The sequence below is a fragment of the Condylura cristata genome, unplaced genomic scaffold, assembly GCF_000260355.1.
Source record: "Condylura cristata isolate star-nosed mole 26May11 unplaced genomic scaffold, ConCri1.0 scaffold00024, whole genome shotgun sequence".
Taxonomy (NCBI): domain Eukaryota; kingdom Metazoa; phylum Chordata; class Mammalia; order Eulipotyphla; family Talpidae; genus Condylura; species Condylura cristata.
In genome coordinates, this window is record NW_004567125.1 from 13770128 (window position 1) to 13794509 (window position 24382).

Sequence of the window (24382 nt, forward strand, 5' to 3'; positions counted from 1 at the left end):
TGAGTTCAATGCCCGGCACTGGAGGTGACCCACATGGCGCGGCAGACCTCTCCTGATCCGCCTGTTGCTCCCCTCAGCAGTGTACTTTGTCAATCTGCCTGTTCTGCTCCTCACTCTGTCTCTGGTGAATCCTCTGGCAACCCTGCGCCTCTGGCCTGTACCCCAGTTCTGTATGCATGAATAAATAAATCTTAAAAAAAAAAACAACTCCCAGTTTATTTTCTAAGGTATAACATGAAATTATTTGTTTTCCATCTTCCAGCATTTTTTATTCTGTCAATGCTGAGTTTTAGAATTCAATGTACCAGATTGTTCCTGAAGAAATATACAGTGACAGGTGGAGTGCACCCAAAGCAGATTTAACACTGGAGAGAAACCCTTCTACTATCACAGCTTTGCCTCGTCTCCTTGGAAACCTTCCAAACTCAGCAGGCGGATTGGATGCTTGGAGGGACAGTGTGGGGCTAAGACTCTGTGTTTAGTGCTCGCTCATGGGTTGTGCCCAAGTGTTCTGAATTTGGTAAACTTCTGTATGGTGTGCACTAGGAAGACCTAGTCTCCTTATCTCTTTTCAATAGGAGATCTTAAAATCTGTGTTCTGTGTACTGTGCATTCCCTGCTTACCTCCTTAACTGGCCTTGCCTGTCTCTTCTCTAGAACTCTTCTGTTGTAGATAAGTATTTTAAGCTATGGCGGGTCTATAGAGGAGGTACATGTTATTAAATTTTCTTTGACTTTTTCTCTTATCAATCATTCTGAAGCTTGTTTGATGATTTGTCAGTCTGAAAGAACCCAGGGAGGTGTGGGATGATTACCTTTGCATCCCAACAGGGGTAAAGATAGATTTCCTCACCCACAGTAACCCTACAGTATTTAGGTACTCTGAGGTTGTTATAAAGGTTAACTAAGAACTTGTCCTAACAACTCCCCTCCAGGACCAACTTTGACAAGTTTCTTATTCATAGAATAATCAAGAAAACCACCCACTTGGGAGTCTGCCTCCCTGCACAGCAGGAGCAGCTTTTGATACCAGCATATCTTTCCTGCTGGTTTGTGCCTCTGACCTCCCTCATCTTGCTTCTGGACTCCTCTGCCCTCAGTGGCTCATACCCAATTTGTTTTTCATATTCATGGCCTGGTTTCTGAAAATGTCAAAGGCCCTACTTACAAAGGAAAGACAGTTTTAGCATCCTTTGTGATTATTCCTCAGACCAAAGATTGAGTGTCTGATACACAGAAACCAGGGCCAACAAGAGTTTTATTTCACTACCTTCTGTGCTGTTAACCGTCCCCCTCCCCCCGCCCCCCAGTCCTCTACCTCCCACAGGGATGCATGGACTCCTCAGTCTCAGAAACTGCATTTGTGTCACCAAAAGTAAGTCACTGATGGTCACATTACATCATTCATGCAACACTTTTGTTCTGTGGGTCCTTTTGATATCAGGAGGGACCACCCCCCGGGTGCCAGAAACACTTTAGTTCTAGTTTTCTTTTCTCTAACGGATGCAAAAGTCTCTTTTCTATGAGAGTCTGGTAAAATGAACTCTTGTATCATCCTCTGCCTGCTAAGGCAGCACATATATTTCTAGCCCACTTCCCAAACTGCGAGAAAGAAACAAACATAAACTCTTAATCAATCCCTTTTCCTGTCTCCATTAGGAACTGATTTTTCCCAGGTGTTATTTACTACCTGCCATACACCAGTCACCACTCAGAGGACAGGGACGTCCAGCCTGGTCCTTATTCTCATCAGCCAGTCAGAACGCGGCCAACTTGAGTCTGAAAATTCAGGTTTGCAGGAAAGACATGTATGTATGTTTAGAGAAACGACTTGTCTCTCTTTCCCATGGAGTGAAAAACACATTACTTTGATCATTGCTGACCGCAAAGGAGATCAGCTTTAGGATAAAATTTAAACTTGCAGAGCAAAGAGAAGTAGAAAAAGGACAGTGGTAACATACTTAAATCATTGGACAAACCACCTATGCATCCTGTTCTACGTTCTGTAGGCTAATACATTTCTCCATTATATCAACTTGTGTGAAGATTTCCAGCCTACTCTGTGGGCCAGAGTATCATTACTTGTTAGAGGAACAGTAAGGAACAAAAAGTGGGCTTTGCATGATATGCAGAAGGGACTCCATCTCCTGATGACATAAAGGACTGTACCCTCTCCCTATCTCCTTGCTGCTAAGATCTCAAGAGTCGAGGATAGCAACTCTCAGCATGCCCTGAACCAGATTTCCTGAACTGGCGGCCACAGGGAACTAGGGGTGAAGTTACATGCCCCAGCTTGGCTTATAACTGGGCATGTGCATGCTCTTGCCTTTTTGCTTTCCAGCTTTGCTTTGCATCCTGTTACTGCTGGAGAGAGACACTTAGAGGAGCTACGTGGAAGGCACGTGTAGAGACATGTAGAGATAGTTGGAAGAGCTCCTTGGGAAAGAAACCTGTGGGTGGGGGACGGGCGGGGCAGCTGCTCCTGGCCCTTGGCAGAGACAACTGCAGCCATTATCTTATTGTGGATCATGTGTCAAGTTTGAAAGATTTATTTTTATTTGTTTACGCATATAAGAGCTGGGGTGTAGGACAGAGGTGGCGGGTGGTAAGAGGATTTACCAGAGACAGAGTGGGGAGCAGAACGGGCAGACTGACTGAAATATACTGCTAAGGGAAGCAGCGGACAAGACAGGAGAGGTCTGCTGTGCCAAGTGGGTCACCTCCCTGGCCAGGGATCAATCTTGTGCTGCAGTGGCTGCAGATAGCTTCATAGTGCTGAGACAGAGCGGCTTGCACCATCAGGGAGATCTAGTACATTTTGAATTTTGAGTCTCTCCTTCTTCCCTAGTTCTCTGCCTAACACCTTCCTTGTAGTTTTTGCCAGAGAGGATCTTTGACTTTTGGCAAGCTTTTGGGACTCAGGGACCCTGTATCAGGGGCCCTGTTTGGCTGGGCATTTGCCCTTGAGGAAATGGGTAATTTGGGAAGTTTTTTTTTTTTAAAGACTTATTTATACATACAGAACTGGGGTACAGGCCAGAGATACAGGGCGGTGAGAGGATTCACCAGAGACAGAGTGGGGAGCAGAACAGGCAGATCAATGAAGTAATGAAGTACACTGCTGAGAGGAGCAGTGGGCGGGTCAGGAGAGGTCTGCCATGTGGATCATCTCTGGGGCAGGTGGGAATCAAACTCATACTGCAGTGGCTTTAGCTTCTTAGTGCTGTGCTTTAACCTGCTTTACTACCAGGGAGGGCCAATTTGGGGAGTTTTATCAGGGAACCATTATTTGAAGTCCTTTGTTCTCTCCAGGCATACCAGTTCTATGAAAATCTTTCACACTAACAGCATGGTACTTTTGGCTTTTTGCATGTGAATGGCTGAATCCCTTTTAAGAGCACGCACCCCTTAATAGTTTGAGGTACCTGGGTATGCCTCAGTATGTACTGACATACTGTGTCATCAGTTACTCAAGCTGGAGACCTAGAAATCAGATTTGTTTTTCCTTTTCTTGGGTCATTTCCAAAATTTAATAAATAAGAAAGACTACTTATTCTAACCTCCAAGTTACTATATATATCTTATCTCTCCATCTCCAATGCCACCATCTTATTCTGTGTCTCTTACAAAGAAATCTGTGTTGAGATGTAGGAAAAAATCATTCTGTACCCCTCTGGCTCTCCTAGCTGGCAAATAAATGAGCATCTGACAGATTGATAAGAGAAAAGATAAAAAAAAGACGTTGAATAACAATATGTATATCTCCTGGATACAAGGGAGAGATCCAACTTGAGTAACTCACTCCCGAGGCTTCTGATGCTATCTCATACAGCTTAGTAACAACTAAAGGACTCGGGGAGGAGGTTGAGGAGGCAGAAAGGTCAGTTACATAGTTATTGCCTGGGAAGGCACAGCAGACATGGATATGAAGATTAGATTCTGCCTTCTCTGTTGAAAAGAGATAAAGAGGGCCCTCCCTGGTGGCACAATGGGTTAAAGCACAGCACTATGAAGGTGGCCACAGCCACTGCAGCATGAGTTCAAGTGGGTGGCAGACCTCTCCTGACTTGCCCGCTGCTCCCCTCAGGAGTGTATTTCAGTCAGTCTGTCTGTTCTGTTCCACACTCTGACTCTGGTGAATCCTCTCAGCCCCTGCATCTCTGGCCTGTACCCCAGTTCTTGTATGCATAAATCTTGTATGCCCATCTTTAAAAAAAGGAAGAGACAAGAAAAATACATTTTCCTAGTCACACCTTTATTATGTTTGCCTGTAAATATCCTTTTCTTTTAAAGATTTATTTATTTATGCATACAGAACTGGGGTATAGGCCAGAGGTACAGGGGCAGTGAGAAGATTCACTAGAGACAGAGTGGGGAGCAGAACAGCAGATCGACCAAGTATACTGCTGAGGGGAGCAGCAGGCAAGACAGGAGAGGTCTGCTGCGCCATGTGGATCACCTCCCTGACTGGCTGCAGCTAGCTTTGCAGTGCTGTGCACTTCAACAAGTTATGCCACCAGGGAGGGTGTGGTAAATATCTTTTTCAAAAACAACTCTCACCTACTCATTAGCACCCTACCTATGAAATCCATCTTTTGCCAAAGACACAGCTAGGATGAATATGCCAAAGACAAGGAATGGGTACAAGGCCTCCCTGAAAGCACAGGTACAAGAGTTAAGTCTCAGTACTATCAAGCTATCTGCAGCCACTGTACCATGAGTTTGATCGCCAGCCAGGGAGGTGACCCACCTGATATGGCAGACCCGCCTGTTGCTCCTCTCAGCGGTATATTTCAGTCAGTCTGCCTTTTCTGATCCCCACTCTGTGTCTGGTGAATCCTCTCATCCCTCACACCTCTGACATATACCCCAGTTCTTGTATGAATAAATAAAAATAAAAATTTTAAATGAAAAAAAAAAAAGACAGAAAGAAAATGAGTACAGGATGATTCCTTTGCTCTGTTTTGGCCATGGTCTGCTTGGCTGGGGTTTTGAGCTCAGGGGATGGATGCTTTCAGAGTTTGATCACAAGGCTGTTATTTGAAATCCTTCTCTTCCCATTTCTCTTTTTTTTCTCTTAAAAGTCTGAGCACACTAGAGTGATGACCTCCTTTGTGTGTGAGAGTGACATGGACGCTTAAAACAGCCAACACAGCTTGGGTTCTCTGCACACCTTCAGTTGTGCCTGGTATAAGTTGTTTCCCTAACTAGAAATGAGCCTCCAGATAGCAATGGAGTCTTTGAGCAAGGGGAACACTTCCATCATAATATTTGGTCTTTTGTTTTGAATTCTTGAGAAATCTTCAGAGTGATAAAGGTTTAAATGGGCATCTTGTTATTTCAATGAGTCTGTGTCAACGAAAGTAGTTTTTGGAAAATGTCTGAGAATAGGGGTGGTTGCCAGGGAAGCCCAGACTGAAAGTCCCTGACTTCCTGGGAGCAGAGAAAGGTTAAGGTTAAACGTTCATTTGTCAATGGTCACTGATTTCGTGAATTGAACTTAACTAAGACACTTCACAGAATACCTCAAAGGGGGAGAATTTGAAGAACCTCTAGGTTGGAGAACTAGTGCTGTCTTTGGGATTCCGAGCTCCAAGTACAGAAGCTCTTTTATTCTGGGAACTTGCCCTATTTTTCTGTTCATCGGGCAGTTGATTCATATTCTTTAGCATTCTTTGCAATCAATGGATGGCCTAGTGAGAAATTGGTTTCCTGAATTTTATGAGCCACTCTAGCAAATAAATTCAAACTGAGGAGGAGGCTGTGGGATCCTCTAGACTGCACCCAGTTGCTCAGAGTCACAGGTAACTGCATGGGTCTTGCATAAGGCTTTGACTGAAGCCTGAGGTCATCTGCTGAGGCCTTAACCTACAGGCATGATGCTCTAGGTAGTGTCAGAACTGAATTTGTGGTCAGGTCTGGATGTGGAATATGATCCCTGCCTTGGTAGCCTCTTGCCACATTCCCTGGACCATGATGATAGGTTGCCTAATGCCTAACAAAATGGTTCTGTTCTTTCCAAGGATGCTGATAACATCGCTTCCTAGCAAACACCAAATACCAGGAAGTGGAGCAACTACTCAAGAAATATCCATAGTCTTGATATCAACTACTCTAGATGACCCAGTACCCCCAGGCCTGAAAATTAAACTCTTGCTATCCTGCATATTCCCACATTCCTTTCTTTTCCATACAATCTTCTGCCGCCAGGAGGCAAACTTTTCTGTGTCTTCCTGACATGGTGCCACTTGACTATAAAACATTTCCATTGTGGAAAGAGTCTTGTTATTCAGAGTTTGGCTTTCTGAGTATGAGTGGTACAGCTGGTTTGGTTGGTAATAGACATCTTGCTGGTGTCTGAGAATTGCTTGTTTCTGTGGGGAAGCATTCACATAACTGTTGGAATTGGATCCAGGAATGAAACAACACAACACAATTAATTTTCACACCCTTCATAGTTCACCAATCAGAAGCCCTTTCTGCTCCTTGAATAATTGAAACCATTCCTACCTCAGGCCCTTTGCACTTACTCCCCCTTTGCCTGGAACATGGCCTGATGATTCTCCTCACATGGGTTCCTTATCCTTCAATTTATGTGTGACATGTCTCTTCCTCAAAGAGACCTTCTCTCACCATCTTTCCAAAACTGTCCTACCTCTTCACAGCCAATGCCTATAACTTTTAATTTATTCATACAACTGATAATTTTATGAAATAATTCACTAGTGTGCTAGCTCTCTTACTCACAAAGGTGGGAGCATTATTTGTGTTTTTCTGATTTACTGAGGCTACTCGGTGAAGAACATCTAGGCATGGTGGGCACCCCATACACTCTCATTTAAATAAACTGGATAAAAGGATCTTGAGCAATCTCCTTCTATCTCATCCTTTGACCTTTCCAATGAAAATTGAAGACTTCTAATTTTATTTTGTTAGATTTGGCCCATTGCCCTGGTCTAGAGCTCTCTCTTGGAAGTTGATTCTGGACCTGCCCACTGCCAGTAACACTTTGGATCCTTCCCATCATCCCATGCAATTGGCAGTCAGCCTCTGGCACTGTGTTATGGACACTCAGTGTTCCCAGATTGTTTGATTTATGCTTCCTTCTCACTGCACTTCCTTTTCATATGAAATTCCACAATCTGTACACTTATTACAAAGCAAGAATTAAGTGTCATGAGGAAACGAGCCAGAATTCAGGAGACCTGGGGGGTAGTGCCATTTGCCATTATTATTTTCTTTTAAAGTCACTTCATGAAATCCATTCCCTATCTGTGATTTCAATTCTCCCCAACACACACACACACAAATTATAGAGTGTGGAGAAATGCCTGTTCTTTCCTCACAGAGGAGTTATGACAGTCAGATAACCATGCACAAAAATCTCAAATTCTATTGAAGTAGAAGATAATATTCTAGGCAGCCAGGACTAGCTGACAGGAGTCAGGGAGAGACTGTGCAATGTGGGGATTCCCAATACTGTTAGCCCTTCTCTTAACCATGCATAATAGGGCATCCTGGTCTTTCTTCCTCTGATTTTCATGTCCAACATGAAGATACCACAAAAAATTCACTCAAAAATCCCTTGGTGCTACAGGGGTGATTTGGTGATGGGAAACCTGCGGGGATTACAATCGAGATGTAAAAAAAAAAAAATGTGCAAAATGATGTAAAAATAAACTTTGTAATAAAAAAAAAATCCCTTGGTGCTAGATGACAACATGGAGTCTTGCTAATACTTTGTATGTTTTTGTTTTTAGTGGTTGTAGCCAGTTTAGCTCATGGCTTCATCTTGGCCCATACTCAATTTCCCCAAAAAATGCCAGAGGGGATTATATTCACCACCGCAACATCAACAAAATCTCTAAAATCCTATTTTCATATGTCCTTCAAGATCTCAAATGATGGCCACAACCCAAGTGTACTTTCTTTCCTCCTGTCATGGGGCAACCAATTGCAGGGCAGGCAGGGGGGTGTAGAGGGCTGGGAGGCTGCATATCTTTATACTTCTTCCTGGTATCCCCATGGCGTTCTCGCATGGTCTCACACTCGTCTTCCTCATGGCCATCCCTCTGAGTGGCCACCCTCATATCCCTGGCCTCTAGGTTCAGGTGTGCACACTCATACACGCCCCACCATGCTCCAGGTATCCCCTATCAGGCATGCATGTCCCCCCCACACTCCCAAGCACCTTCTGCAAGGCCTCAGGTGATAGTCACAGAGGTTAATTGGCACAAAAAGCCCAATTAATTCACTTACGCTCCAGCCCCTTCCAAATTCTTCAAGCTCATCCCAACCGTTACCTTTTCCCCTTGTCTCTCCCATGCTCTTCTCCTTCTCTCCCTCATGTGAATCTATCATGCCAGGATTCCCTGGGTACTTATCTCTCTCATAACCTTGTTTAACACTTCAAAATTGCAGGTGACCTGGCTGATCAGGTTTGGTGTGCACTGAAGAAAGAAGAAAGACGCTGGAGAGTGCTTGTAACATTGATGTTTTCCACTAATCACACTTATTTGTTGCCTTTTAAATGGAAAGAAATGGAAGCTCAGTTATGCGTGAGTGTGGGGAATGGACGTAGTGAGTGTGGGGAGCTGACGTGGGCCCACCAGCGACTGAGTGGGTTTCTCTCAGTGCTTCAGTTTCTCACTGCCCAGGCAGGATGTCTTTCAAGTCCCACGTTGCCCAATCCTGATGTCTCACACTTACTTCTTGGTGGTTCACTTGAGTTAGAGGACTAGGTGCTGATGAAAACATACTCACATGGCTGAGCCCTGTGGGCTGGCTGTCCTTTTCATGTCCCAGTCAAAGCACTGTCTTGAAGCTCAATGCCTTTTTCTTTTTTTAATAGGCAGTTCAATAAAGTACACTGCTGAGGGGAGCAGTGGGGCTGGTCAGGAGAGGTCTGCCGTGCCATGTGGATCACCTCCGGGGCAGGGATCGAACTCATGCTAAAGTGGCTTTAGCTTCTTAGTGCTGCACTTTAACCTGCTGCACCACCAAGGAGGGCCTGCTCATTGCCTATTAAATCTTAGCTGGGGGCCCTCCCTGGAGGCATAACAGGTTAAAGTGCAGCACTACAAAGCTAGCTGCAACTGCTTCAGCATGAATTCAATCTGAGGCAGGGAGCTGACCCACATGGTGCAGCAGACCTCTCCTGTTTTGCCCACTGACCCCCTCAGCAGTATCCTTTGTTGATCTGCGTGTTCTGCTCCCCATTCTATCTCTAGTGAATCTTCTCACTGTTTCTGCTCCTCTGACCTATACTCTAATTCTGTATGCATGAATAAATAAATCTTTAAAAAAAAAAAAGCTGGTTGGAGAGCGCAGCTGTGGTTGGCAAGCAGTGTGGAACCTCGGGTGTTGCTACCTCCAAAAGCTGTAATTATATTAGCTAAGAACCTCTCCAAATCCCTCCAAAATTGTCTGTCTCTATAAAAGTGACCAGTATCTTGGCAAGCCCCTTTCAAAAGTTTCTAACCTCTGTACTCAGATCTGGGTGGAGGAAAGCCTTACAGAGGTTGAGAGCTTTTATACTGGCTGAGATGTGACCTGGATGGATAAGTCTGGGCATTTCAGCCCACATAGGAGTGACTGCTTCCCGGCCTTCCTGAGATCTGAGCTTTTTGAGGATAATACAATGATCTTGCTTTGGTTTACTTAAGCTAGTTAGGTGTGCTATGCACCTCAGTGACTTGAAAGTAACAGAAAAAGAACATTTTCAAAGGATTTATGTTCCACTTGGTAGGTAGACTCAAAAAGAGATCATTTTGGATGAATGTGTTAAATGCAGCAACAGGATGTATGTTGCAGTGAAGCTTGAAACCAAGGCTCTGAGCTGTCTGGTGAGAGCAGGGCTTGCTAGAGGATGTGTCTGTAAGAATGTGTTGAACAGGGAGAGGGAGAGGAAGGCAAAGAGATGCAAAACAACATGGTGTATTCAGTGCTACAAAGGAATCAGCATGTGAGAACATAGCCAGGAAGTAGAAACTGGCACCAAAGCAGCAGTGACAGGCAGGGTGGGGTCACAGATTGCCGGCGTATGTTCTAAGGCACCTGACATGGTGTCAAGAGTACCAATGAGATCCATAAAGTGACAGTGACCTTAGTCTTGCCAGGATTCTTCATTTCAACTGAACCATGTGTTATTCGGGCTTGGCATTTCATAACTGAGGTTCATCACCAAGAGGCAGTGTGGCTGCATATGTGTTCAGGCCTGCTTCCTTGGGTAAAACACATGCTGCTGTTTAGAGTTTTTTTTAGCTTGTGTGTGTGTGGGGGGGAGTTTTTTTTAGCTTGTGTGTGTGTGGGGGGGAGCACAGCATGCAGCCCCCTGATGTCAGTAGGAGTCAGCAGTGCCTCCTGCCACTGTCCTTTCTCGTGAGTGAGAGCTAAGTAGTTCTCTTTTATCCTTTGCAAGTTTTACAGTGCAAATATCTAGGCAAACATTTTTCTCTTTTCACACCGTAAAGAACAAGATTCCAAAGAAGATAACTAGAAGGCCAAAAGACATATGAAAAAATATTCGTTGTTGCTTCTAATGAGAGAGACGCAGGCTAAAATCACAACGAGACACCATCTCACACCCGTGAGAATAGCACATACTAAAAAGTCCTCCAACAAGAAGTGTTGGAGTGGATGCAAAGAAAAAGGAACCCTCTTACTTTGTGGGAATGTCAACTGATATAACCATTATGGAAAGAATTTTGGAGTCACCTTAAAAAGGGAAAGTAGAGGGCCCTCCCTGTGGCACAATGGCTTAAAGCACAGTACTGTGAAGTTATCTGGATCCCTGTCCAGGGAGCTGACCCACATGGTGCAGCAGACCTCTCCTGACCCACCCACTGCTCCCCTCAGCAGTGTATTTCAGTGGATCTGCCTGTTCTGCTCTCTACTCTGTCTCTGGTGAATCCTCTCACTCTCACACCTCTGGCCTGTACCCTAGTTCTTGTATGATTTAAAAAAAAAAATCTGAAAGTGGAAATACTAGCAATCTGACTTTTGAATATCTATCCAAAGAATATGAAACCATCAAGACAGAAGCCCACGTGTTCCCGAGTGTTCATAGCAACATTATTGACAATAGCCAGGGCATGGAAACAGCTAAATGTTCTAAATGACAACTGGGTCAAGAAGATGTGGCACAGCCACACTATGGAGTACAGTGTAGCCATAAGAACAGATGAAATGAGTCATTTTCAACAAAATGGAGGGAATTAAGAGAGAATTGAGAGAATTAAGGTTGAATTAAATCGAGAACTAAATTGAGAGAATTCAGTCTAGTAAAGCAAGTCCAAAAGTAACAACAAATACTGGACACTCACATAGCTGATAACTGGGTGCTGTAAAACTGGAAAAAAACAGTGGACATCTATGAACACTGAGGGCTCTGAGATTAAGGGGGAGGGTAAAGGGTGAGGGGACACAAGAGGTGGTGGGGGGCAGGGGAATATTACAAGTCCATCTTGTAATGGATGAAATGGGGCAAAAGGTGCAAACTTCCAATTATAAATAATTGGAATAAATAATTCCAAATAAATAATTTATGAGGATATCATGTGCAACATGATGATTATAGTTCACAACACCATGGTGCATATTTGAAAGCTGCTAACAGAGGACGTCCTCAAAGTTCTCATCACAAGACAGTGAACTTTTTTACTCAGTGGTGAGGATGTTAACTAAACCTATTGTGGAGGTCATTTCGCATACTATACAAATAGCAACTCATTATAGTGTACAGCTGACACTAATGTTTTATGCCAATTATACCCTAGTTAAAAAAATTTAAAAGATTACAAGTAAAATGAGGACTTGTGAGACAAATTATCTCTCAAACATAGAGCTCCTAGTAACCATTTTTTGCTCTGAAGCTCAGCTGCTTAGGGAATTCTCTGTCCCAGGAAGCTTCAGGGGAGAGAAGGTATCATGGAGGTGCCAGGCACCCCCTTTTCACTGTTACTACTAATCTCTCCCTTTCTCCTCTGGAGAAATGTCCCTGCCTCATCGTTTATCACAAGATCTCATCTTCCTGGTCACTTGTCATGTCTCTAGCCATAAAGATTGAGCATAGGGTGTGCCATGCTTTCCTGCGGGGTTGTTCTCATGGGGAAAGGCCTTGCCTCCCTTATCACATGAGCTGCAGAATTGGGCTGCTAATAGCTGTGTTTATGCCTTATAGAGAAAATCTGTCGTGGCTGGAAATAGAGATGTAAAAGGACAAATAGGTGTGAGGGCTGGCAAAGAACAGCTGACTATGTCAAGATTCAGGTTTCCCTCAGCTCCTACTACTCTTTTTTCATCCTGGGAACAACCTTAGGATCTCTTTAATAAACAGCCTTCGTCCTCCCCTATTTTTTTTTTCTTCAGTTGGTCCATGGAGCTTTCTGTCATTTGCAACCAAAAAATTATGACTGAAACTTCGGGAGACTTCTCATTATGTACAAATAGCAACTCATTATAGTGTCCACCTGACACTAATGTTTTATGTCAATTATACTTTAGTTAAAAAATTAAAATATTACAAGTAAAATGAAGACTGCCTCCCAGGTCTGAAAGAGTGACAAAAGTCAGCTGTCTAAATCACTGCATTGTGGGTGCAGTGTTGGTATTGATGTCCATCCATTATCAGTGAACCCCACTTAGTGGAACAAAGGGCTTTTATGAGAATAGCGCTAAACACAAGTTGGCCTGTGTGTCTCTCTAGCTTTGTTCTATGGGAGACTGGACATCTGGGTAGGGGGTGGGGGGGGGTCTCAGTGAAGCAGGAAGAAACTATTGGTGCTAGGCTGCTGTCCACAAAATGAAGATTTAAGAAAATATTTTCTAAGGTCCAGAATTGTTTTAACAAACAAGACACCGTGGCTTTTTAACTTAAGAGACTGGAATCTTTGCTTGGATTTTTAGAGAGTGAGAAAAATAATGAATGAGAATGAGAGAATGAGGGGGAAAGAGAGAGAACGAGAGAAAGCAAAAGCAGAGAGAGAGATAAATCGATCTCTTAACATTGAGAGGCAGAGACTTTTTAGTTCCTTTGGGAACAAAGTTCAATGATATAATTTTAGTTTAGTGAGAAAACAGGCTCACTACAATTCTGTAGCATCGGAATTTGACCTGCCTTCACAACGCACATCAATGAAGTTCAAAAACACTCTAAAGTAGCTTTTAATCAAAAGAGGCATGTGTCTCATTCCCACTTGGTTCCAAGCAAGAAACATGAGGTCTTCCCTGCCATGGTACCCACAGATGTCTGATCTGAGCACAATATGTTTTAGCCTTGTGAACATACATAAAACCTCACCATTTTAAAGTGAAGAACTCCTAATGCATTTAATTTTATTTCTAAAAGTGAATTCATGCATAGCCTTTAAGAATAACTCTCTCTAAGCAATTTGAGATACACCTCTTCTGGACACCTTGAGTCCTGGGAGGCCGCGTTAGAGGCATTTCCGTGGACCCGTGCCACTAGATGGCGTGTCTGATTCACTCACTCTCCCCTCCGCTGGACTTGTCAGCTACCCCCCACCTCCTTCCACATCTGAGTCATCTCTCCTTACGGGATAAGCCTTCAGGAAATGATTAAAACCAATTCAACACAAAATATAACTTCTACTTAGATGGTATGATGAGTATTATTAGGATGTTTCTGCCAAGATTTTTCTGAACCTGAAATCAGCCTAATGATTAAAATGCAGACTATTTCTTGAGTTGAAAGACTATAAAACCATGATGTACATTTGTTTAAATGCAAAACATTGGGTGGCAAAAAATATTAAGTCTTCCACTTCAATCCCCCAACACAACTGCCTTATTCTAATCCATCTCAGTCCCTTTTGAATAATAAATGGCCTCTGTTTACTATTAACCCCCAATCACCTATAGTCTTATTTCTGTAATTAAAAGAGTGATTAGTTTATAATATTCAAACTGAACTCTAGCTAAAGTTTCCTGCTTTCCCCTTGCCTGGGCTCATTTCCATTTAGAAGCTTGCAGCAGAGGGATATACAAGGTACGTCAGAAGATACATACCTTCTTGAATTCACCCACTTAGTACTTCAATGCCTTCACTCAAACCACTCAGTCTGCTTGAACCCTCCAAATCTGTTGTACATATAAAGAGAGAGTTATAATGGGCAGATGGATGACACCTATGGAGTAAGAAAGACCTTTTTTGAGTGGTAACAATGTGATATGGTATTAGACCACAGTAAAATACTATGAAATATATAAGGAAACAAGAAATCATGAGTGAAACAAGAAATCCACAATCCAGGGAGTAACACATTTCAAAACTAAGCCCTCAAAGACTGAAGTATCAGAATTACTGGCTATAAATTATGACTTTAATACAAATAGTATATTCCAAAAAATTAGAAGGAAATTTGTATAAGAGTCAGGAGCAGGACAATCAACAGTGACTACACATATTTTACAAAGAAATAAATGGAGTTAAAAAAAAAAAATGAAAGATTAGGGGCCCTCCCTGGTGGCGCAGCGGGTTAAAGCACAGCACTGAGAATCTGAAGCCACTTCCGCATGAGTTCAATTCCCGCCTGCCGCAAAGGCGATTCACATGGCGAGGCAGACCTCTCCTGACCCGCCAGCTGCGCCCCTCAGCAGTGTACTTCGTCAATCTGCCTGTTCTGCTCCCCACTCTGTCTCTGGTGAAGCCTCTCACCATCCCTGAGCCTCTGGCCTGTACCCCAGTTCTGTATGAATAAATAAATAAATCTTTAAAAAAAAAATAAAAAAAAAAAATGAAAGATTATATTAATAAAAATTAAAATTCAAAGGAAAGAGATTAGAGTCAACTAAAGAGAAAAACAATGACCTGGAAGATAAAGTTGAAGAAACTACACAGAATACAGTGAGATAAAGAGATGAAATTGTAAGAGGTAGATTAATCAATACACAGGACATTTAATCAGATTTCTGAAAATAGAGTCTAAAGAGAAGAAATATTTGATATGTTAAGTGAGAACTTCCCATCATTGATAGAAAATCTGATCCACAAATCCAGGAAGCAACAGATTCCAAGGCAAAAGAAACCAATACCTAGACATGTATTAATTAAACCAAAGAATATTTAGATACAAAAAGAACATACAGAGAAATTATTTAAAACATTACTTATAAAGAAAGGATAATTAGATTGCTAGATAACTTCTCAAAAGGAACCATAAAAGCCAAATGGAAGTGGAATACATCTTCGATGTGCAGAAGAAAAAGAATTATTGACCTAAAAGTGAAACTATCTTTCAAAAAACAAGAATAAAATATTTTAGATAAACAACTAATAGCAGAACCTATCAATAGACTGTTGCTAAAGGAATTTCCTTCAAAAAGAAGGGAAAAGATTTCAACAGAAGAAATTAAAATTCTGGGAGATGTGAAGAGAATGCATGTTGGTGACTATTAAAGAACATTTTTTAAGTCAAACATAGTATTTTATAAAGCTGAAAAAGCAGTGTGGAATTCAAACAATAGCAGACAGTCCAGAGGAGGACATCAGAGAAACTGTGTTAGGGTCTGTCTTTAAGTTAAATGTAAACGTAAACATTTTAAAGTTATTTACTAAAAGATGTAAATGGAGCCCAGGTGGTTCAGGCAAGGTTTCCAATCAGCCAAGATCCTAAAATCTGGAATTCCCTTGAGAACTCCTGCCCATTAAGAGAAGATTGTTTTTGAAGGTATTACTTCTTTTGCTAAGAAAGAATTCAAGTTGCCTTTTCTTAATTACGATACCTTGGAATTCCCCAAACGCTTCCGAGTTTAAAATGTTGCTTCATGAAGAGCTTCCCTCTTCCCTTCCCCAAGTGTAACTTCTAGGAAGAAAGTAAATGCTCTTGCCATTCTTGAAAATGAGTGAGATGCCATCCCATTGTCCTGCCATCTTTCCTAGTCCTCATCTCTTCCTGAATGTTAGTCTGTGGAGAATAGCAAGAATGAAGACAGAATTTATGTAGGCCTTAGCTTATCCAACTCTGTAAACTCTGTAGCTTATCCAACTCCATACATCATGCTCTGTCGGGACTTGCCTCCCGGAGGATCCATCCAACATCCTACATCAGAAAATCTCACACAGCCACTTTCTATGTGATACCTTCTTGCCCTGCTCAGGCCATTTCGCATCTGATAATGATTAACCACAGTTGTGTGAATTATGAGTTCTTGATAACAACTGTACATGAAAATGCTTTATTTAGCTTAAAACATTACAACTAAAATTCACTCTATATTTGACACTGAAAAAAAAAACACGGGCAACAGGGACACATTTTCATTTTGATGCCACAGACAAGGCACAAAAAAAAACTGGGCAATGACGCTGGCGAAGCAGATATCTGAACTCCTCTGTCCCATTGTTTTTATTCCCACAGGGAAACTTTTCACGGAATAGTATCTAGTCTAACCTTTGTTAATAAAGTGACTTTCCCTTAAAGCCAAAGTAGGAAAGAAGTTGTGTCTCTTTTAGCTTTCCCAGAAGAAACAGGTCCAAGTGCATTTACCTGTGTCTAGTCCAAGAGGCTAAACATTTTTTAACTAACCCTCTTATATTTGATCCCTCTTACTTTTACCTAAAGTTCTCAAGTGCAGTGAAGATGCCAGCTATTTTGCTCCCAATTAGGTTACTCTTAGCCTCCAAAATTATGAGCCTAGGTACTTTGTAGTTTGGTTCCAAAATTCTTCTTCAAGGATTCTAAAACCTGAAGCACATTATTGTCAAAGCCTGCCTCGCCACCCCCCCCCCCCCAAATGCTCCAGAACAGCTAATGAAAATGAAGCTTTCCTTGGGTGAAGCAGACTCCTCTCGAAGCAGCATTTGAGAATGGTGCTTGGTAGGACGAAGCAGCAACTGGGTCAGTCTTTATAGCTTCACCGATGACATGAGTGAGAACAGAGTCCAAGACTCTTGTCACCAGTCATTAGCTGTGAAGAGAATCAACCAGATCCCAGTCCCAGGGGAATTGTAGGAGTAGGCAGCATCCTCAGCAGACAGAAGACTTGGCTCTATAATTTCAATATTTGACAAAATATTTTTCAACCCCAGTTTTATCTTCTGTTTGATGGGCCCACAATATCCACCCTGCTTTAATCACAGGGGTTGATGTGGCCATCATATGAGAGAATACATATGTGAAAATGTTCTGTAAACAATAACACACTGTGACTAGCATGCACACATATTATCATATTATTAGCATTAACAACTTATCACCCTCAGGCAGTGCTAAAGCCAAGGCTGCAGCTTCAAAAAGCTCAGCAGTATCCTTGCTCTGCCTGATGTTAAAGCCCTGACTTGACGCTTCATCGTTCAACTTCCCAGGTGAAGAGGAGGTAGGATCCTGGCAGGAAAAAAAAGTAGGCACTCTTTTTTTCTTTTAGAACTTTAAGTACCTGGCCCTAGTTTGATGAATTTGATCTCTATATCCTCCAAATCAGCTTCAAACTTACATAAGATGCGGGCAAAAACTGTATCTGATTCTGGAAGGACTATTATATAGATTTTATTATTCATGCTCACACCGCTTTGGGTCTTCAGGTGGGTTGACTAACCACACCGGTAATTTACTTCAAATGGTTTCTTTCTGACATCTCCCTGATGGTCTTTCTTTCATGATCTAAGTTTTACTCAGGGTGGCATCTAGGGAATGAGAAAATTACCTGTAATTCTTGTTGCCACATCTGAGATTGTCACAAGTGACTATTCTAAGATTGGAAATGTCTATAACTGGCTGCCTGGGGTGCTCCTAGCTTTCTTCTCTCCCTTCATGACACAGTTCTCCCCTGTTGGCACATCAGTCACCACACTCACAGCTGGACTGCTGAGGGCTTTGCCACTACCAGACCCAAGGGAGTGAGAAGACGCCACCTGGGCATGTGAAGAAAACATTTCAAGACCCAAGGAAGTCTCAGAACCAGCTGTTTAGGGTACACCAGGAGTATAATCTAATGCAGCATTTCCCAAATGCATCTGGAAACAGGACTTCCCTGAAATACACTTTAAACAAATCCTGACTCAATCCTTAATGCAGAGTCCAACAATACATTTTAACAGCAATCAACTAATCTATGGCTATTATCTTTGGGAAACATTGATCCAGTAAAAGACAAGTTTGGAGTCTGAAGAGTTAATTAGGTTGTGATTTCACTAATGGTTTATTCCAACAGCTATCAAGGAAAAAATGTGGAGGGGTTGAGGAAGATTACAAGTCTATGACTTCAGCCTCTTTCAAAAGTTGCCTTGTGTCTACGGATTACCTGGGTGAAGTCTTCTGGCCTATTTAGCAGTATGTACAGAAGTGTCGAGGAGTGTTCAGCCTAGACAGCGTCAGCTCCCTTCCCACACCCCAGTTGGCACAGTTCTGTGCCAGGTGCAGAGTGAGGCCTGTGAGAAGGATTGAGGTGCATCATCTCAGCAAGTCTTGTGCTATGTGAAGGAGGGTGGGCAGCACCCTCAAAGTTGCAGACCTAAGTGCCTAGAGAAGCAGATGTAGCACTATCCCTGTGAGCATGTGTGGCTGGACCAGCTGACCTGGACCACTCTATGACTAATGTCCCCAGCTTCTACATGTGCATAAACATGGCATAGAGAAGCAGTTCAGCTACAAGGGGACCCCTCTTGCCACCTGCAGGCATGCCCCCCCCACGTGTCTCTGACTCAGTGGTGACTCACCAACACTACAGCTCACAAGCATCCCACAGGGTCCTCTGCCTCACAGCCCTCTCCCTCCCAGTTCACCTCTACCTATTCTGGTTTTGAATATTGGTTTTTCAGATGACTGAACATTAACTAAGGTGAAGGGACACACAACACTTAAATATCAAAATATACTCACTTAAATAAAAAAAAACTTTAATTCCCTGGGTTTGCTGTAATTTATCCATAGCAATGTTTCATGTTATAATTCATAAAATATCCTAACCCTTTCTTGGGCATGTCTTAGTTCCCCATTTAAGTTGTGGGGGGTCTCCATCCAAGGACAGAGACCATGACTTATCTTGTACCCCCAAGAAAACCTAGGGAGGAAGCTAACACGTATAAGTGCACTCTGTTAGGGCACACTACTGGGGAGAAGGAAGGAAGGAACATGGTAAGAAAAAGCCGAGGTGCTACAGAATGCTGACTCTGCCTCACCTCCTGTCCACATGCCCAGAAACAGCTGTTTTTCTTGTTTTTCCAAGGAATACTTGGAAATTGGGGTGATGTTACAGTCCTACAGGGGACAAGCCTGCCCCCCCGTCCCCCGGTTCTTTCAGGAGCCTGTTATCTTTGTATTTTTATTGTGTCTGTAATTCTGTTGTCTTTGGAATTGCAGGTTTCCAATTTTAATAATTCTTTTCCATTGCTTCCCCTCAACCTTCACCCAAATCATATATGCCCCTGGCTAAGAAAAGCAATATTTTTGGTCTCTGCAGCTGGTGCTATGGGGCTCTTTGGTGGTGAGAAGCCTGACACAGTGCTCAGTATAGGGAAATAATAACTACTGCAGCTATCCAATATTCTCCAAAATTGCCTGAGCAAGTTGAAATCCAGAGCTGGCGACTAAGAAATAATGTTTTAACCATCTTTCCACCTGAACTGGGGCCCAAACAGACAGATCAGACTTAGGCTTTTAGAGCACAGGGATACCAGCAGGGTTAAAAGTCAGCACCAGGATTATGGCTCATGTCTTTCCAGTCCTTGCAAGTGCAGGTACTGGGCTGAACTGTCCTCCTGGTTCCTCTGGGGCAGGCCAGAAGCAGTGGGAAGTCCTTTGGTAGGCCAGTTCTCTTCCAAGCAATGATACCAACTCACCCTTCTCATTCTCACCCAGGGGCTTCTTTATTTCATAACAGTTCTTCAAATACATGAAGTAATGGATACCAGTGGATACTAGTGAATGGTACTGAAGAATAGGGCCTAGTTCCAGTCAGGTGACTCTGCAGATGACCAAGGAGATGTGAAGAAGAAACCTTGTCATGGTTGCCCATGGATCCACAGATGGAGATGGATCCCTACTGGGGGTGGTAGACAGCACTGTCCTCTAGTGATAAGATACAATTATGTACCCCCAGTAATAGTATGGAATAAAAAGCTTTGAGAAAGTGAGGCTGTGAGATACCTCAGTTGAGATGGAATAGGGGACTCAAGGCTGAATATTCACTCAAAGAGAAGGTGGCTTTTTCTTGAAGGGACATGAACATGTAAAGACTGCATCATCTTCTCATGCCTTACACAGGAATCAGCAATTTGGGCTGGGCTCAGCCAGGCAGTTCTGTTGGTCTTCCTGGGCTCACTCAATGTCTTTGTAATCAGTTGAGACTATAACAGAACGTAGCTGGTTAACTGGCCCTGTTTCTCTCATTATGCAGCAGAATGGTCCATGTTTGCTCATCTGTTGGTGACTGCAAAGCTCCCAAGAGCAGCAAGAGAAGATAAACCCCATGCACAAGAATTTTTCAAGTTTCTACCTGTGTACTTGGCCGCCCTGGGTTCAAGTTGGGAGGAATAGATTGCATTTCTTGATGAGAAATTTGTGGCCATCTTTTTGCAATCTATCCAAATTACAAAATCCAAAAGATATAGCTTTGGGGTTCTTATTTCAGCAAAATCAATAATTATTTAGGCCAGTGTGAGACTAGAAGTGCTTCTTCCTGAGCAAGTGTTATTCCTCAAGTCTAAAAAACAGCAAGGGCAGCAGCCCAGTCAGGCCAAGAGATGCCATTCTGTATCCCTGGGGTCTTGCAGTAGCACACCTAGACTGGCAGAAAGTTGTCACAGTAAATGAGGTACAAAACCAAAGACGATGGAGTGGAGTTTACAAGGAATATGGCCCCCAATTAACAAATGAGGCCATATATTTTCTTCCTCTTACATTCTTTCTTATTTTTCTGTTTTGCATTACTACTTTCTTATTTTTCCTCCTCTTCTCTTACATGTGTACATTTTAAACATTTATCAAAAGGCACCAGATGATAATCTCATCAGAGTGCAGAGGGAGGCGGGGCTCTGTGTGTGGCACCAATCTGTGGAAAGTCCAGGAGAGGGGAGGAAAAGGAGAGCCCTTAGTGTCCAAGATTCAGATGTTGACACATACAGAAGAGAAAAAGCTGTTAATGTTCTAAGAATGGAAAAAGAAATACCAATTAGACAGCTTTTCAAAAAGATATATTCCCTTTGTTTTGCTCAGGAGCTGTCATTCAGAGCAGCAAACTGAAATCATTTCTGGAGTTGTCCAGCAGGTCACTGTCATGAGCTCACTGGAGGCCTTCCCGTTTTAGTGTAACAGCAGTAATTGACTGGTGACTGGGAGGTGACAGGGATAAAAGGTCTGTTTTGCCTGAGCTATCTTCTGTTGTCAGTAAAGGCCTTCTTCTAATACCAGTAATAAATTCTTCTTTCTTTAGACACAGCACAGGCAGGAGAGAAAAGCATACGGTAGGCAGAAGCAACATTTGGAAATTAGCAGTCCAGTGCTAACTCTGTCAGAATTGGAAAGGAATCCAGGTTTGGTTGAGCATGATGGGACTGGATGAACTCTAGGTGTGAAATGCCACGTGTGAGAATGCTCTCACACATAGTTGTTTTGTTGATATGTTTCTCAAACTAGTTAGACGGACACTGAAGTTTGGAATCAACTTCCCTCAAAGGTGTCTCCCATCCCTTGACAAAGATGTTCTTCCATTCCAGAAAAGGTCCCAGACCTACTGGCTCGCAGATTTGTGTCTTGTCCCTGTAGTCGGCTTTTGATTTCTAGTCATCCAGAAAGATGTTTTGAAAACAACATCAGACCACAAGGGACATCCTGGTTGGAAAGTCGTTCTGAAGAAGAACAGAAAGAACCCAAAGTTAAACCACATGCCAGTTAGAGAAAGTGCCCCAAAGAACAGAGGGTTCCCTGAGCAGAGTCTATAGTCTATAGCTGGTACACCCAGACCCAGGGCATTTCCATAGACTGGTGCTGAAGCCAACATATATCTAAGGGAATGTAGTTCCAAGGTGGCAGAATAACTTTTTCGTGCCCTGCTGGGAATAAGCACAGCACTTAAAGTACTACAACAGGCATGGATGATACCCCTTAAAGAGATCACCCAAAAGATCCTTCCCTACTCAAGCTACTTAGATCATCTCATTTTTCTATTTAAACAGTAAAACACATTTGGTTGTTTTTTAGGGACTAATAATGTCAAACCCTTTTTCTATTTATGTTCTTCCCACATTTGTACACTACATAAAAGCCCTTCTTGCAATCATGAAAAATGGCAGGAGAGGCAGGGTAGCTGAGGAGAGGCAAAAGCACTCAGTCTCGGTGTGGCCCTTGGATAACCCACAGTGAACATGTGCGACTGACTGTCTCCAAGGTTTCTCAGGTCCACCGCTCATAGTTTGGGGCTGTGGGATGGAATGGGCTACTTAAGAGAGAAGGCAGAAATGTGTATAGAAGACCAATTACAAAGGATGATTAACCTGGCATTTCGAACAAATTACAAACCTTCCTCCTAGGTAGGAGGAAGGGGGGAGGAGGAAGCACATAAAGCATGTATAGAACACCCTGTACCCAGAGGCCCACCTAAGGGTCTGCTGTGGTGATGGTTGCCTAGAATCCCTGATGTTAAATGCCATCTACAAGCTGGTCATTATCTGACAGCAGGCCCTCAAATAAAGTTGTTTAGTTATAATGTGGATGAGGAAAAAACCAATTCACATGATGTTGAACCAACTGACATTATTTGCGGGCCTGTATCATTATGCTGTCCTTGAGCTGAAAGTGGGTCTCCAAGAACCGACGGAATTGTTAAGGACTTACTGAAGAGCCACACACTTCACACTGCCTTTCCAACTCTCCAGAGCTCCCTGCCTGTGTATTCACCTGTTCTCTATAGAGTAAGGGGGAACAAATCAGGTTAGCTATCTGTGCTCTCCAGAGCAGGCTAACCCGGCTGCTTCCATAGGTCGGTCCCCCACCTGGCATCTGTGGGGAAGGGCCCTCCTGTTCTCTCCAACCCCCCAACCTCCACCCCAGGACTGCGACCCTGCCTGGAGGCTCCCAGCTCAGCCCACTTGGAGGAGCAGCGCCAGACACGGCCTCACAGTTTTCTTGGTGGCCTCCTTTTTCCTCCTCTTCTCCGAGTTGCTGTGGAAGGACAGCTCTCTGCCGCCGCGGTAGGACGGGCCGCGGCTCAGCTCACGCTCACTGTAGGGCGGCAGAGCTTCGTCGGTCTCATCCTCATCGTCGTCTTCAGCGCCCGACACAGCCGAGGAGTAGGTAGCGGGTGGCGACCAGGCGTAGTAAGAGGCGCTGCGCGGGCCTAGCCGAGCACTGAGCTTGGCGGGCGTCTCCAGGCTCCCGCCTCGGCTGGCGCCCTCGGGCCGGGCCTGGCGCTCGGGCGCGCCGCCACGGTGCGCGTGGTCATACTTGGGCACCGCGCTCGGCGTGCGGCTCACCAGGCGCGGCAAGTGCGCTTCATCTGGCGGCCGCCGGCGCGCGGGGCTGTAGGCCCAGCTGCGCTCCGTGTCGCCCAGGGGCTCCCGGCTGCGGCTCCGCGGGTAGTACTCCTCCAGCGAGCCGTCGGGGTAGCAGCCCCCGTGCGCCCGCGACTCCGAGCGCTCGAAGCGGCTCCCGGTCCGGGCCTCATGGTTATTGCCATCTGCCCGGCGCGGCCGCGGCCCGTAGGAGTCGGCAAAGGCCGCCAGCTCGTCCATGGAGACGGCCGGCACCCCGGTGGCGAAGTTCTTTCGCGACAGCATCTCCGACTTGGACCGTGGCTGGCTGAGGGCAGAGGAGACAGTGATCAGGCGACCCGGCAGTATCAAGTGTCCAGTAGTTGTGGGCTGAGACAGGAGGTTTAAGGGTGGGGAACAAGACAGCCCATTGTGTTTTGGGATACGGTTAGGAGATGTGGGTATAAGACATGACACAACTCTCTCCTCCTCCCTGGATGATAATCTTGGGCATCTCAAACAGTAAAGTGAAGGCAACCAGCGCGCTCTCTCAAGTTTGGGCCAAAAGAGAACTGTGTGGATAAAAATGCTTTGTGCCTGGTGAATTGGTGATGGAAAGTCCAGAAGGATTACAACTAAGATGGAAAAAGGCACAAAATGATGTAAAAATCAACTATAATAATAATAAAAACCCTAAACACTTGGGATAAAATGCTTTGTGCTTAGCTGTGCTGAAACACAGGCCCACAGCTTTCTGATCACTATCATCTGACCTCTGGTTGTACTTCCTGAACCCTCAGGGCCAGCATGGGCATTGTGGCTTGCAGCACACAGTTGTGGCCCAAGTGGCCCTTGTAATGTTGGGCTTTTTCCTCCTTCAGAGCCAAGGGTCAGGCTACGTCTTGGAGCAGTAGGTCACAGGAACCCCTGCAGTGGGTAGGTTTGAAAGAAAGGCAG

At 43.9% G+C, this 24382-nt stretch overlaps 1 protein-coding gene across 1 annotated transcript in view; it reads right to left on the bottom strand.

Annotated features, from left to right (window-relative positions):
- Window positions 1-16226: 16226 nt before the first annotated feature.
- Window positions 16227-24382, bottom strand: part of ILDR2 (immunoglobulin-like domain containing receptor 2) — a 55819-nt gene continuing 47663 nt past the window's right edge. Inside the window, exons 9-10 of the mRNA XM_012729003.1 lie at window positions 23075-23753; window positions 16227-21805 (exon numbers count right to left, since the gene is read on the bottom strand). Coding sequence (XP_012584457.1) covers window positions 21770-21805; window positions 23075-23753 — 715 coding nt within the window. The 3' untranslated portion in view covers window positions 16227-21769. The remainder of the gene's footprint in view (window positions 21806-23074; window positions 23754-24382) is intronic.